Genomic DNA, 14,739 nt, shown 5'->3' on the forward strand with positions numbered 1-14,739 from the left:
CATTAATGAATGAATGGAGTGGAATGTAATTCATTTATTAGAATGAGAGTATAGAGAAGACATATAATTTCTCGCAGTTCGATAGTATAGAGGGAAATTGATACCTTCGCGATACGTGAATTTGATACTTGGCATTGATAAATGGCGAGTAGGTGGGGCTACGGAGCTATTAGTGGAAAGTTGGAGTTAGATATTCAGTCTAGCCAGACACTTCAGCAGCCTACAGACGGGTTCGTCCAAGTTATCATCAACAAGTCATCGTTGATGACACAGTCCCCACTTGTTAATGGGTACTTTGATTACATGTCCTCAGAGAGGATAGAGTCCTCTTCATTAATTAGGTCTGTGATAAAAATACTTTGATACAGATGGCGCTCAATGGCCAAGAATGAGTTCCACGGTGATGAAAACATAAAACCATGTAGGCCACCATCCTAAAGTTCATAAATGAGTCAACTAGGAATTAATCAACAGGATGTTGCAAAACATTTTTGCATACAATTCTAACACTTAACAGATTATCACTGGTACCATATTTCATAAAGTTTGATGCAGTATTTACAGCACTATGAGATCAACATCTGTATCAAGTTTCATCGCATTTGACGTTGTATTAATTTGTGGCTATATCACCCTAATTAGGAAAGTTCATTACTTATGCAATTACAAATTATTAAATGACACTGATAAATGTCTTTTTCAATGTTAAAGCAATGTGAGCTTAACATCGGTTAACATCTGTATAAAATTTCATGAATTTTATGCAGTACATATTTCTTGACATATCAGCCTACTTACGAAACTTCAATAATTGACATGTTACTGCTACATGACGTGAAACAAATTGACGAGCATATGTATGAAATAGGTCAATGTCAACTTTGAATGATACTGGTGGAAATATGTCTGAGTTATGGCTCTGTACATGAAAACATCGTAATAAAATGGCTTCCTAGCAACCATATTGGATCGTATCACATAAAAAATCGACGTACATATGTATGACATAGGTCAATGTCCTTGTACCAACTTTGAATAAAATCAGTTGAGATATGCCTGAGTTATGCCTCTGCATATGAAAAAATCGTAACAAAATGACCACACAGCAGCCATATTGGATCGTATCACAAAACAAATTGACGTGCATATCTATGACATTGGTCAATGTCCTTGTACCAACTTTGAATAAAATCTGTTGAGATATGCCTGAGTTATGCCTCTGTATATGAAAAAATTGTAATAAAATGGCCGCCTAGTGGCCATATTGGATTGTATCACAAAACAAATCGACGTGCATATCTATGAAATTGGTCAATGTCCTTGTAGCAATGTTGAATAAAATCGGTTGAAACATGTCTGAGTTGTGGCTCTGTACATGAAAAATCATAATGGCCGCCTGGTGGCCATATTGGATTGTATCACAAAAAAAATTGACGTGCATATCTATGACATTGGTCAATGTCTTTGTACCAACTTTGAATAAAATCAGTTGAAACATGTCTGAGTTATGGCTCTGTACATGAAAAAATCGTAATAAAATGGCCGCCTGGCGGCCATATTGGATCGTATCCCAAAACAAATCGACGTGCATATCTATGAAATTGGTCAATGTCCTTGTAGCAATGTTGAATAAAATCGGTTGAAACATGTCTGAGTTGTGGCTCTGTACATGAAAAAATCATAATAAAATGGCCGCCTGGCGGCCATATTGGATCGTATCACAAAAAAAATTGACGTGCATATCTATGACATTGGTCAATGTCTTTGTACCAACTTTGAATAAAATCAGTTGAAACATGTCTGAGTTATGGCTCTGTACATGAAAAAATCGTAATAAAATGGCCGCCTGGCGGCCATATTGGATCGTATCACAAAGAAAATTGACGTGCATATCTATGACATTGGTCAATGTCCTTGTACCAACTTTGAATAAATTGGTTGAACATGTCTGAGTTATGGCTCTGTACATGAAAAAATCGTAATAAAATGGCCGCCTGGCGGCCAAATTGGATCGTATCCCAAAACAAATCGACGTGCATCTGTATGACATATGAAGTAATCCTTGTACCAAGTTTGAATGAAATCGCTTCTTGCATCTCTGAGATATCTGTGTGAACGGACGGACGGACGCACGCACGCACGGACGGACGGACGCACGGACGCACGCACGGACATGACCAAACCTATAAGTCCCCCCGGACGGTGTCCGTGGGGACTAAAAAGCAAAGATGTGTTTTTGTTTGCGTATTGAGGAATGAACGAGAATGGTGAAGTCCGACACCACTCTGTGGTCCTGTGTTATGCATTTTTCAGACAATTTCCCTTATCTTAGGATTTTTACTTCTGGTTTTTCCTGGACGACATGCACAGGTGACGTGGATATTTCATTTCATTTGCTTCTGCCATTTGATTCTGCACCCTGATATAATGTGTACTGTATACTTTCCTCTACTTGTCTGTAATAAAGCTGCCACCTCTGGCTGATATATCATTATGAATGAATGGAGTGGAACGTAATTCATTTATTAGAGTGAGAGTATAGAGAAGACCAGCAGTAGACGAAACATCAAGATGTTGATTGGCATCCACCTGGTCGAGTGAGGGCGCTCTAACAAGGACAGTTGTACATGTGGAAGTATTGTTCCTCAGTGCAGCTGTCACAATAAACTTTGAAATTTCAATTTCGTGTCATTGCACTTCTTTAAAAAAACACTAAAGCGACTTCTATTGAAAAATAAAATTTGCTAGATTTATCCTTTGCTCTGTGCAGGGAAAAGAGACGATGGTTTAGATCAATAACGACAACAAAACCTGAATAATGATAAAAGCATTCAGCTGAAGGCATTTCTATTCATGTACCACAATAATGATGTGTAATGCGTTAAAGTGATGACCCTAGATGAAGTACATGGCTGGAAATTCACTATGGTTCCTATAGATGCTAATATTCAGATTCTTAAAGTTGTACGTTCTGACAAAGTTAGCTGTGTTGATTTTAGGATAGCTTTTTAGATATCAAAAAAATATTCTGCAGAAAATGCTTCTCTGATTTATTCTCTTAAAACGTAACATTTGCTAGATTTATCCTTTGCTCTGTGCGGGTAAAAAGACAATGGTTTTGATCAATAACAACAACAAAACCTGAGTAAAAGCATTCAGCTGAAGGCATTTCTATTCATGTACTACAGCCATTAACTTTGTCACAAGGTACAACTTTAAGAATCTGAATGATAGCATCTTCATCTAGGGTCATCACTTTAACATGTACTTTTCAATCCCAGGTTCTTGCATTAGTGGAGTTCTCCTCCCAGTAAGACACTTGGCCAGTACGATGTTTGATTTCTATAACATTAATTACACAAACTGATCTAAACCTTTTGTCACCTTTTGCTAATCCTGCAAACAGAGTTTATACAAGCGTTTGATTGATGGTCGGTTCAAATCACCAGCGGTCATTGACTCCCCACAACAAACGTTCGAATTTCCAAAAAAATTGTCTTCCAGTCGCGTTAGACTTTGAATATAACCACAGAGTTCGATCGGCAGCAACTTCGCGCTGACCGCTTGGCAGTCTGTCTGCTTTTTTGCGGCCGGGGAAAACTAAAAAGTGGCATTTTCCGGAGCGTTTGCCCGCGTGTTGCCTGTTTAATGAACGCCGCCATTGCTTCGCGTCCTTTTAAAGGGAGGCTCCGCCTTTAAAGTTTGATCTTTGGTTTTCAGATACCATGCATTCCAAGAAATTTGCTGTTCTATGAAACCTTTAGAGAAAATGGTTAAAGTTTTTATAGGCACAAAGTTGCCTTTTTTAACCCTTTTCCTCGAGTACAGTAAGCTTTTTAGGTTTAAGAAAGCTTGTACAGTTGTTTTGAGTTCAACAAAATTTTATAAGGTGTGTATTTACTTTTCAAATAATTATTCCCAAAATTTTGTAAAATATTTTTGGGTTCAGTAAAGATTTGCTTTCATATAAAGTTCTACTTTATGGTTATTGATAAGGATTTCTGCATGTCATTGTTCTTTCATTGCCTTAAAAGTTTTCACCGGTGTTTAATGATGCTTTATTAAGATGTGTTTCAAGAATTCAGAGTAATATATGCTGTTTATTTTTAACCTGTCAGGGTATTGAGTTTACAGGTCATATCTTTTACAATTTCCACCATTGTTTAAAATTCAAGTCAATGTCAACATGTGTGACAGAAGACTGGAGTTAATGCAATTACATGTGCAATGAATATCACAAAACAAAATTATTTACTGAGATTTGAGTTGCAGCTGAAAAGTTTTGTTTTCTTCATTAAATATTTTATGAAATGACATACAATATATATATTTCATTGGCATTCCCAGTACTTTCTTTGGAATAAGAATATGTTCAAGAGAAAATGTTTAACTTCGTGCATATAGGTATTAAACTGATATTTGACAAACATTGACAATGCATTATCAGACGCCTTAGTATTTGTAAACGACTTGAAAATAAACAGAATACATGTACACATCCATGCATACGCAGGTTTTCTATGCGGCAGATTAGATAATATCAAACAATCTATGAAAGCTGGACCATAATTAACCGTTGTAGGCACCCTCATGGCCCTAGAGACCAGTGAAGACACAACCTGCTGTCTCTGGGTACATGAGAGCTAATCAGGTTTTCTTGCAGCCTCCCTGGAAGCAAATTTTTCCCTGGGCAAACAATTTTCTCCCTGTAAGTGGCCAGAAACTATTTTTTTAAATCCTCCAGCTCCCTCCCATAAATCAAATGGGCCACCCCTTCGATCGAGCAATTACTGGTACGTGTAGAACCTACCCTACCGAAGACATGAGCCTGTGTCTCAGACCATGGAGGTAGAAATTTCTATCTCCATGCTCAGACCATGCTCAGACCGAGAATAATAGAATCTCACACCCCCAAGGACCTGGGATCAGATTTCTCACACGAGTTGGGGATATTTTTTCCCACACTGTCGATCCCGCACTCCCAGCGGCCAGGAATGTGAGAATGTGTAATCAATGGTGTAATACACGGGAAGTTACTTACACTTGGAAAGTCACGTACTTTAAATCTACAAAGCCTTGAAAAACGGAAGCAGAATAATATGCGGGCGCAGTGTGCAAATTTTGACATTCGTTGACCTGACCATCAGGCTTGCCTGATAGCTTGTACAGTAAAAATGCTAGCTGCAGAGAAATAACTAACGGCATTCTTTATTCCTCGACGTATTTTATATACGTGGAGAATGGCTAAATAAATTTCAGTTTCGGGCTTCCCAATGATGACAGTTGGGCTCTGTTCACATGCAAGGTAGATAAATGTGTAAAAACAAAACAAAGCACAAACCTGTTCCAACTCATGATTCAAACGCGTTAATGGATCATTATCGCATGTGTTCTACACTTTAAAGTAAAGTGCGAGACCGACCGTCTGACAACAACTTGGCACTTGACAAGGTGACGTGAACTGCAAAAGCCACCCGGTTAACACAACTTGTCACAAGTCCTCTTGCAGTCTTGGTATTTTTTAAATGCAGTGTCTTCTCGTCTGTGGTTAGTGTCAAGTTAAAACAATCGGCACATACTTATTCTCGTATGGTTAGTGACATTTAGAATAATACAAGGTATGTGTCCAAATTCACACGTCAAGATAATCACCATGCATGGAAACAATGTGTAATATCTGGGATTCAACTGCCCGCGCTTCAATACGAAATACGAAATGCAAATTTTGACCTGGGTGATGAACTTTGAACTTAGGTCAAAGGAGCACAAGTGCAAATCAGCGCTATATCCTATCCTCCTGCACTGACGTGAAGGTATGTGTCATCATTTGTTATGTTTTTCGATGATCCTAGAGCTGAATCGTGTACATGAAGGTTTTGCCTGTGGTTGTTGGTATCTGGGCTTGCCGTGACAGGCGCTCCAAAGTAAAATCTTGGCGCTTCTGTGGCGGGCAGATCGAGTAAATAAAGAAATAATGGGCGACGCTCTGACCCTTTACATTTATTTACTGGCGCAAGCGAGAGGAAAGCCAAAATTAACAGACTCGGCAAGTCTTGTCCGTTAATTTTAGGCTTTCCTCTCACCCTTGCCTTGCTGCGGATCCGTAGCCCTACCACTCCCTTTGCTGGTTGTGTTGGACTCCCCTAGTCTCGTTTACCAGACCTCGTCTCTTCGCCACTGCAAAGTGCGCCGCTAGCCAGTGGAAAAATTACTTCATGTTCCTACCGCCAGCGGCGCACTTTGCACTGGCGAAGCGACGAGGTCTGGAAGCGAGACTAGGACTCCCCCAACACAACCAGCAAAGGGAGTGGTAGGGCTATGGATCCGCAGCAAACCCTTGCCCTTAAATAAACGTTAGTATGGTCAGAGCGTCGCTCGTTATTTCTGTATGTATAGAAATTTGTAGAACTCAGAGTGACCTTATTAAGTATCACAGACTTGAGATAACATTTTGTAGATATCTTGAATGTAGGATGTACATATAGTTGTAAACTTCATTCACAAAAATTGGTAATCAAGGGAAAAGAATTACATTGTTTCTGCATATGGAAAAATAATTTGATGCGGGAGTGGCAACAGAAAAAAAATTGCTGTCAAAAAGATGGCGTGGGATAGGGGGTGTGAAATGCTGCTATACCCACTCCCTCCATCCCCAAAAAGGCAAATAGTTCTTCCTTGATGAAGTGTGTAAGTATGAGTGTGTAGTACCCATACTAATGAGACGTGTAGAACTCAGAGTCCTTATTCAGTATCACAGACTTGAGATAACATTTTGTACTCAGAGTGTCCATATTCAGTATCACAGACTTGAGATAACATTTTGTAGATATCTTGAATATCACAATATTTCATCTAAGCACCAACTTTGGTTCCTTATGTCACCGACAGGGTACTGACCATGTGATTTTTACAGCAGAGAACCAATGTCATCAGGTGCCATTGGAGAATCATATGATTTAATTTTATCTGATTAAGAATGATGTCAGATCCTCATACTCTAGTATACTTGTGGAGAATTGTTCATGGTAAAATCAAAAAAGGTTCATCAGAATGATTGCTTTCAGGTGCCAACTTCAACTAAGCACAGTCCCTCGGCTCACTGAGTGGAGGAACTGTGAACTAAGTAACATTATTTATTTTTCTGTCATTACAATAGAAAAAGAAGGCGTGTATCTCTGAGGTGCATCAGATCCATACCTGACGAGACATATTCTAGCACAATGCCAAAATCAAAGAGGAGAAAGCACTTAGGCAGGAACCATGCTAAAGAAACTGTAGCCAACAGTGAAAACCAGAGCCATGAAGATGGACAGCCAACAAAAACATTCGTTTGTATTTCAGCCAGGCAACCGTATGCCGGGTTTATACTCAATGGCCTCAAAACCATTGAAACGAGGTGGACACAGGTGTTTAAAAACCTTGAAAACAAAACTGTGGCAGTGCACGTTGCTTGGAATGAGTGGGAAGGGCAGGAATGGAAGGACATTCTCAAGGAAAGGGGTCTTGAAGAGATGGAAATTGAGGATTTGTTGGAAAGTGGCAAAAAACATGGAAGAGGAGTCATTGCAGGTATTGTGTTTCAGATCATGGTCGATAGAAGCTCCTTGTTTCAGATGGACACTTTGACTGTGGTGTGAATTTGGTCAGCTACGATTACTTTATTTTTCATAAATTTATTTACTATAACCATCATATACAGTTTCTCGACTGTCTATGCTATAACATATCATCAAATTTGCCTTTACATTACAATTCTATTTACCGGGTTATCCTGGCTGTTGTTGTCAGAATTGATACAACTTCTTACGTACCATTAGCAATGATGACCGTCGCCCTAAACAATTGCCCATCAATGTAAACCTGCATATTCACAGTTACAACGTCATGTGTCCTCTTTGATTATACATGTGTAATGTAGACATGGTCAACACACAGTCTGTCAATGTGATAATGATATACCACTGCCCACATGCAACATTTTGACAACAAGAAAGCTATTAAGTCTCTTTACTTTCCCTAGAAGTACATATATATGTACAGACTAATGAATGTACAATATCTCCTTTATGTCTAGGAGTGTTCACAGTTGGAGAATCGTGGAAATGTGAGGCAGAAACCTTGTCTGAAGGTGAAAGACAGGACCTTGAGAAACAAGCTATTCTCAGACCATTGGATGGAAAGTACCTGACCAGAATCTACAATCCTGTGTGGCTTATAGAACCAATGAAATGTAGAGGACAGCCGGGTGTCTGGCATGTTGAAATCCCGGAGAGTAGTTTGCCAGTCTGACCATAGGATGCCCTGAAGTACTGGCAACAGCAGGGTACTCTTCAAGGAGTGAGATTTCACTATTGAATAGCATGTCCATGGTCATCCGTGTCAAAGGTCATGAGTTACCGGATACAGCAGTGCTGTCAGATGCCAACAGACTGAACAAAGCAGACATGATGAACTTGACCGTCAACGGCAGGAGTTGCTGTTTAACTACAAGCTGCTCAGATCACACTGTACTGTATTGACACAGGGTGTCACAAATTTGATGTCACAAAGATACCATTAGGTCACAGAAAAATGAAATATTGTTCCTTGGATTTTCTGGCAAAGCTACAGAGGCAGTGAGTGAAATTTCTTTTGATATTTTTAATAAACCAGCAAAGTCTGTCACTAGTTACTGAAGACTTGGAGTCTAGATTTTACAAACTGTCCAAAACAAGAAGCATTACACATACAGGCAGTCTTGGCAGTATAAATTCTGAGTATTTCTACTTGTTTCAAGAAGAAAACAAAAAAAGATATGCACAATAAAAATGCCTTAAAAGTTGCAATAAAGAAGTACATATTGGCTAAAGTAGACGCGGTGATTCCGAGAAACAATTTGACATTCTTCCTAGCCTTACATGTTATAGTTTAGTGCTGCTTCATAGATTATTTCCCCACATTCCTAAATTGATTCAAAGAGTCCATAAGTTCAAGACACTCCTCTGGTGGTCGATGAAACTAAGACGAAGGACATCAGATTTTGAGCTGACTACAAACTTGTGCTGAATGTAGAGAATTTGCTTGTGATGAAAGAAACACCACCATAGGAGAAGCTTTTGGTCAGTTGTATGATACTACTCATAAAATGCTATATTTTCACAAGCAAATCTCCAACAGATTTTCATCAGCAGTGTTTTACATTGGTCAAAACCATCAAGTTTAGTACAATATTTCTAAAAAGCTATAATAGAAGCTTTTGAAACCTTTTACGTAATGTTTAAGAAAGTGATAAAGCTTTGTTGGTTTGATTGTGATGTACCATGGTAACATAGATTATGGTGTATTCTTCTCCCTTATTCCTGTTTGTAAAATAAAAAAATTCAAAAACATACCTTCAGTTCAAAAGATAAGGAAAGGATGACATAAATAGCGTTGATCGCGATTTCAGATTTGTTACTAAATATAGCTGCACGCGCGCGACTTTTGGACAAATATGCTGAAATTCGGACAAATTTTGTTGTTGCATGCGCGGCTGCTGTTGCAGCTTGTAGTCTCAGTCATCAATTCATACGAATAAGTGTGACGCTAAATATCCATTCCAACACTCGCAGGTTTTATTTTCGTCGTTTATGCGGAAAATGCGGAGAAATGTTTACTTATGCATATTAATGAGATAGAACAGTGACGTCATTTGCGATCAGCACTATTCTGGTGACAAACATACATTTTTAGGCATTTAGATATTGGGGGGGGGGGCGGCAGGGAAGAGCAAAGAATAGCACAAAGGACAGATGTATCTGTGACAGTGTCTGAGCTCTTCATTTTTTCTCAACATTGAAAACTCAAAAAAACCAATGTTATTCCCTTCCTTTTGAAAACTCTTTTTGGCTTTATCCTGGTTTCTAAATACTTTTAATAGCCTAAGCTAAGTGTATAATCACTCTCCATAAGCCAGCCCAAAACCCTTCAGAGCCTTTGAAAAATATTCTTCAGAGGCTGGTAGATTTGTAAACACTCTCCAAAGCCTGGCTCAGCTTCTATACGGATTCTCTTTATCATGCAACATCCAAACATTTTTTGTTCAATTCCCAAACAAAACTGTGTCACTCCAACTTCCCTCTACAAAGGCTTGTCTTTCTCATAGAAAACATTAGGATTTTGCCAGAGTTTTGGCAATGATAGGGTTAAACTAAGTCTTCCATAGAGGAAATTTTTTTCAAGATTTTCACCCAGTCAGAAGTGCAGTCAATGTCTTCAAATGACCATTATGTGTTCCAGGCCCAATGTGCAGAAAGAAATGATGGTAGAATTTCTTTCACAGTAACACTGCTGATAAAGTGGGCAACTTGACAAGTTTTTTTCATTATCGTTCTCAGCTCAAGTGTTAATAAACATGGGCTAATGTTGCAGCAATGTCTGTCTGTCTGTCTGTCTGTCTGTCTCTTAGAATCTCAAGAACGGCTTATCAGATCAGAATCAAATTTAGTACATAGATTCCATTTGAAAATGGCAAGAACTGATTAGTTTTTGGTGTGTGTGGTTTGCATATATTATGCTCATTTGCATAATTAATGATTTTAGAAAAAACAGACATACATTGAGAATGGCTGTACAGAATTGGATGAGATTTTCTGCAAATTATGATCACACAAGGATTTATCAGCTATGAAAGACATAAGGGTGTGACATAAAAGTTGATTACCAATTTGCATATTTTATGAACTTTCCTAATTAGGGATATATATCTGAATTGACTGAATCAAAATTGACGAAATTTTCTATGTATATTGCAGATACTATGATTTAAAATTACTGAAAGTCATTAAGCATTTTAACTCTTAGCCAATTTGCATATTATTAAACTTTCTTAATTAGGGTTATATGTCTTGATTGCCTTGACCAAACTTGCTATGTACATTGCAGATACTATGATACAACATTATTGAAAGTCATTTGGATTTTTACTGCAGCGATCTAATTTGCATAATTAATGAAATTTTCTAATTAGGGTTATATATCTTGATTGACGGGACCAAAATTGATGAAACTTGCTATGTACATTTTTACTTCAGCCAATATCTAATTTGCATATTTAATGAACTTTCCTAAATAGGGTTATATATTTTGATTGACTTGACAAAGGTTGACGAAACTTGCTATATACATTGAAGATACTATGATACAGCATTATTGAAATTGCAGTTTTACTTCAGCCAATATCTTATTTGAATATTTAATAACTTTCCTATCGGGATATACCTGATTTGACCCAAAGTTGGCGAAACATGGCAAAAATTTTAATTGACAGACAACTGCAATATATAGTGAAGCGATACACTGAAACACGTGAACATTTTCAGTTCATATCAGGTATTTACTTGTGTGTGGTTATGAAGGTGAAAAATTCACCCTTATATGACCATGCCCATAACATGTAAATAACCAACATTTCTACTGCATGCTTTGAAGATGAACTTCCTCCGAACTCTATACGGCCATCGGTTTGTTTTCCAAGAAATCAACACGTTGAGATGTACATAATTTAAAGATGAAACTTCAACAACCTTCTGCAAAGCATCGAGCACGTGACCACAAGTGGTAAAGACATCGAACTAGGGATATTTTGCACACTGTTTGTGGTAGGGAACTTGGAAATTTAAACTGGAAAGGAGCTCCAAAGATGGTGACATCTACGAGGTATTGCGTCTCAGAAAAGTTTGTTTTGTAATATTTGCACATTTAGGACAATTTTTGTGTATTTTGGGCAAGATGGCTGCTTTGGGTTTACCTTTCTTGAACATGCAAGTGCTATAATATCGGGAACAGACTGATGGAAGATGTAGGAGATTTGTAGAGAGGGATTAGTAAGTAAGGTGCATCAATTAAACTTGAATAAAATATATAATGCAACCATCGAATTGAGCTTGAACTCACTGTTAGACTAAACTGTTAGAGTTTCAGCAATGACAACACGAGATAGTGAAAGGTTTTAAACGTTAAGAATGGTGTCTCCATGAAGAACAGTAAGTGTCAAGGAAATATATGGATCCCGGTACTGATCGTTCTGAACGGTCAGATTCGGCAAAAGCCCGGCGTGTGAGCACGTTTGAGCCGGATTGATTGTTTGCAGCTATGGTATTCTTGGGGTGGGATGGCTGTGGGTCAATAGCTGTAGTGGTGTTTTCCGACGGTATTCCTGCTTTTTAAGGGCTGAAAACACTTTTACGACTTGTAACCCCTCCGCCACCGTATGTTTGAGGGGTTAAAAGTACTCGTGTCTGTATTCCACAGTTGCTTGAAGATTTAAGTCGTACATAATAATTACCTCCATACAGTCATAAATGTTCAGGTGTGAACAAGCGATCTGGATGAGGATTTCGGTAGAGTATAGTAGGGACTATAGGGAGGTGGTAAGTCTACGTGAAATGTGACTTGTTGCCTTTCAGCCCTTGCATAACAACATGGGGAGCTACATGTTGACCAGTGCGTGATCGTAAACAAGTTAAGATCTGTGACAATACTAGATCTGTGCATAGACCCTCGAGGGTCTATGATCTGTGGAAATACGACCGTCGATCATAAAAGCTGACGTACAAGAAACGTAATTCCTTTAATAGTCGGGAAGAAAGTCAAGCCCTGATTCGTTCTGCTTGCGTCAAAATTGCAATTAAAGGATTCTTCTGTGAAAAAAAATATTCAGATCGTGAAACCATAACAAATACGATATTCTAAGTGCAACCCAGGAAAGCAGAACTGAAGAGAGAAACAAGACTAGACAGGGGAGAAAGAATGACAATACAGAATTCGTGTGTGGTTTTAAACGTGTGGACTCAAATGTGATTTTATAGATCCGATGCAGTGGTATCTCCGCGTGCATTGAGAAAAATGGGACACACATTACGAAAACCTAAATAACAAAATGAAAACATTAATTTGAACTCCAACAGAAGCATATAGACTACTTGGAACGTTGGCAAAATGTAAATGTAAAGTTTGATTATCTATATCCATGTAGCATATTTTGCACAACGTGTGCGTTTGAGGTTGATTGATTTTCTCCATACATTACAAATAGCACAGTTTTCCTGAAATTAATTAAGGAGTTTCGTTTTGAGGGTGGAGGGGAGGGGTTGACACCAAAATTAAGGAATTACGTTTCTATTGCATCAGTTTTTATAAACGACGACTCCTTACACAATTTTTGCTCTCCGTCCCTGATCCGTTGTAACCGCATCGAACGTGGTCCATTTCTCAACAAATATTTCTCAGCATATTGGTAAAGGAGTGTGTATACTTTTTGTTATAATTTTAGCCTCGTTCTCACTGTGAGTTTTTCATGACGTATAACAAGTGTGTAACTAGTTCAGGGGTATCGATAAACGTGGCGGATTACTCATACTACACATGTTTATTACGCAAAGAATAATACGGTAAGGGCGGTGGTCGTCGGAACGGCACTCAAAGGTTGCCAGGGACCCCTACGACCGATATAAACACTGTACCCAAGCTACGTTGGCGATTGATGAAAGTTAAAACATGTTTGTCTTAATGTACATCGTAAAATTTAAATGTTGCAGCTATTTTGACATGATGCATCTATATATAGTGCATGAAATACATTGTTTGTAAACAAGAAAGTTGCACCTGCGCAGTTCCGACGACCACTTCCCTGTAATTCGTGTTGTTTTATTACGTAGAATCGACTACTCGCGGGGTCACTTTTTGTTTGGTTTATCTGCCAAGTCAGTATAACAATCGAGCCATTGCGAAATGTGCATTGATAATCACAACACGTATGAGTCGGTTCGGTTTCTGTAGTATTGATCGCAGCCATTCACACCCACGAGATAATGTCGGTCTGTAAACGTGATTTCTCAATACGTACCGATCAGATTCTTCGTTGTACAGGTAGGCCTACAGTTACCGAGTTTGAAGAAATAGAAAGATTTTAGTTGAAGGAGGCTGACTTTGCATAGCAGTTTTACTGATTTCTGACATTCGCCAATAATCGGACAATGAGTTTCATGACTTTGATGGAAGGAAGTTGGTGAAAATAGTTGCCACACATGCGATATCACAACTTTATCGCCATTTGTGTAATTTTTTATCGGAAAAGCGATGGCCGCATCCCGTCGCGGATTAATATACATGACCTCATTTGTTTACCTGTACAACTCGCAAAACAATGTATCCGAACCTCAGAACAAAGAATAAGGTGCAAATCAAGATTTACGAAGAACAACCGTGTGATGAAAATTATCGTTGTACATAACATCGAACAGGCAGCGAGATCCAATTACTAGAAAAAAGTTCGTTTGAAACGAATATTATGCATGATGAGTTTGTGTATTTGAAGCTGAGCGACGGGTGACAGGTTGACTCATGTGACATCGCGTGATCGCATTCGAATTGACTGCATTCTTCCAGTTCACTTTCTTATCTTTAAAAAAACCAAGACACGTTTATTTTTTACTCAGTGGATTTCAATAGTAAGTCAAAATATCGATATTAACCGATGTCGTTGGCTTCACTGTCGCCACTACAATCATCGGAACTAGTGCTTTGTTTGCGAAAGGAACGTTTGCGCATAGCAACGTGCGCGTGCGTATAGTAACTAGAATGAAGGTCGTTCAGAAAGGCTCAGATCCGGATTTGTTTAAATGATAGTGACATTTACATGTGAACATTTTTAGTGTTATATTCTCCTTTTTCGATAGAAAATAGCTTTCTCCGTTCCTGCTAGTTCGCGATAACTTTCAA

General features: G+C 38.5%; 2 protein-coding genes across 3 annotated transcripts in view; one reads left to right on the forward strand and one right to left on the reverse strand.

Moving 5' to 3' along the window:
- Positions 1 to 5,451, reverse strand: part of LOC139140950 (EF-hand calcium-binding domain-containing protein 4B-like) — an 80,045-nt gene extending 74,594 nt beyond the window's left edge. Inside the window, exon 1 of the mRNA XM_070710460.1 lies at positions 5,342 to 5,451. The gene's annotated coding sequence lies outside the window, so the exon portion shown is untranslated. The remainder of the gene's footprint in view (positions 1 to 5,341) is intronic.
- A 211-nt stretch (positions 5,452 to 5,662) lies between these two features.
- LOC139140956 (protein EOLA1-like) lies at positions 5,663 to 10,392 on the forward strand. 2 transcript variants are annotated; one of them, XM_070710469.1, is made up of 3 exons: positions 5,663 to 5,813; positions 7,157 to 7,569; positions 8,075 to 10,392. In XM_070710469.1, exons 2-3 carry the CDS (start codon positions 7,221 to 7,223, stop codon positions 8,287 to 8,289), a joined length of 564 nt encoding a protein of 187 aa, XP_070566570.1. In that variant the 5' UTR covers positions 5,663 to 5,813; positions 7,157 to 7,220; the 3' UTR covers positions 8,290 to 10,392. The 2 variants fall into 2 exon arrangements, with proteins under 2 accessions (XP_070566570.1, XP_070566573.1); XM_070710472.1 differs by lacking the exon at positions 5,663 to 5,813 and adding an exon at positions 6,645 to 6,687.
- Positions 10,393 to 14,739: the final 4,347 nt, after the last annotated feature.

This window comes from Ptychodera flava, chromosome 9, assembly GCF_041260155.1.
Source record: "Ptychodera flava strain L36383 chromosome 9, AS_Pfla_20210202, whole genome shotgun sequence".
NCBI classification, from domain to species: Eukaryota; Metazoa; Hemichordata; class Enteropneusta; family Ptychoderidae; genus Ptychodera; species Ptychodera flava.

Coding starts and splice junctions, on each gene's coding strand:
- LOC139140956 (XM_070710469.1), top strand. CDS start 7,221: ATGCCAAAATCAAAGAGGAGAAAGCACTTAGGCAGGAACCATGCTAAA. Junction 7,570..8,074: donor TGGAAGAGGAGTCATTGCAG/GTATTGTGTTTC, acceptor CTTTATGTCTAG/GAGTGTTCACAGTTGGAGAA.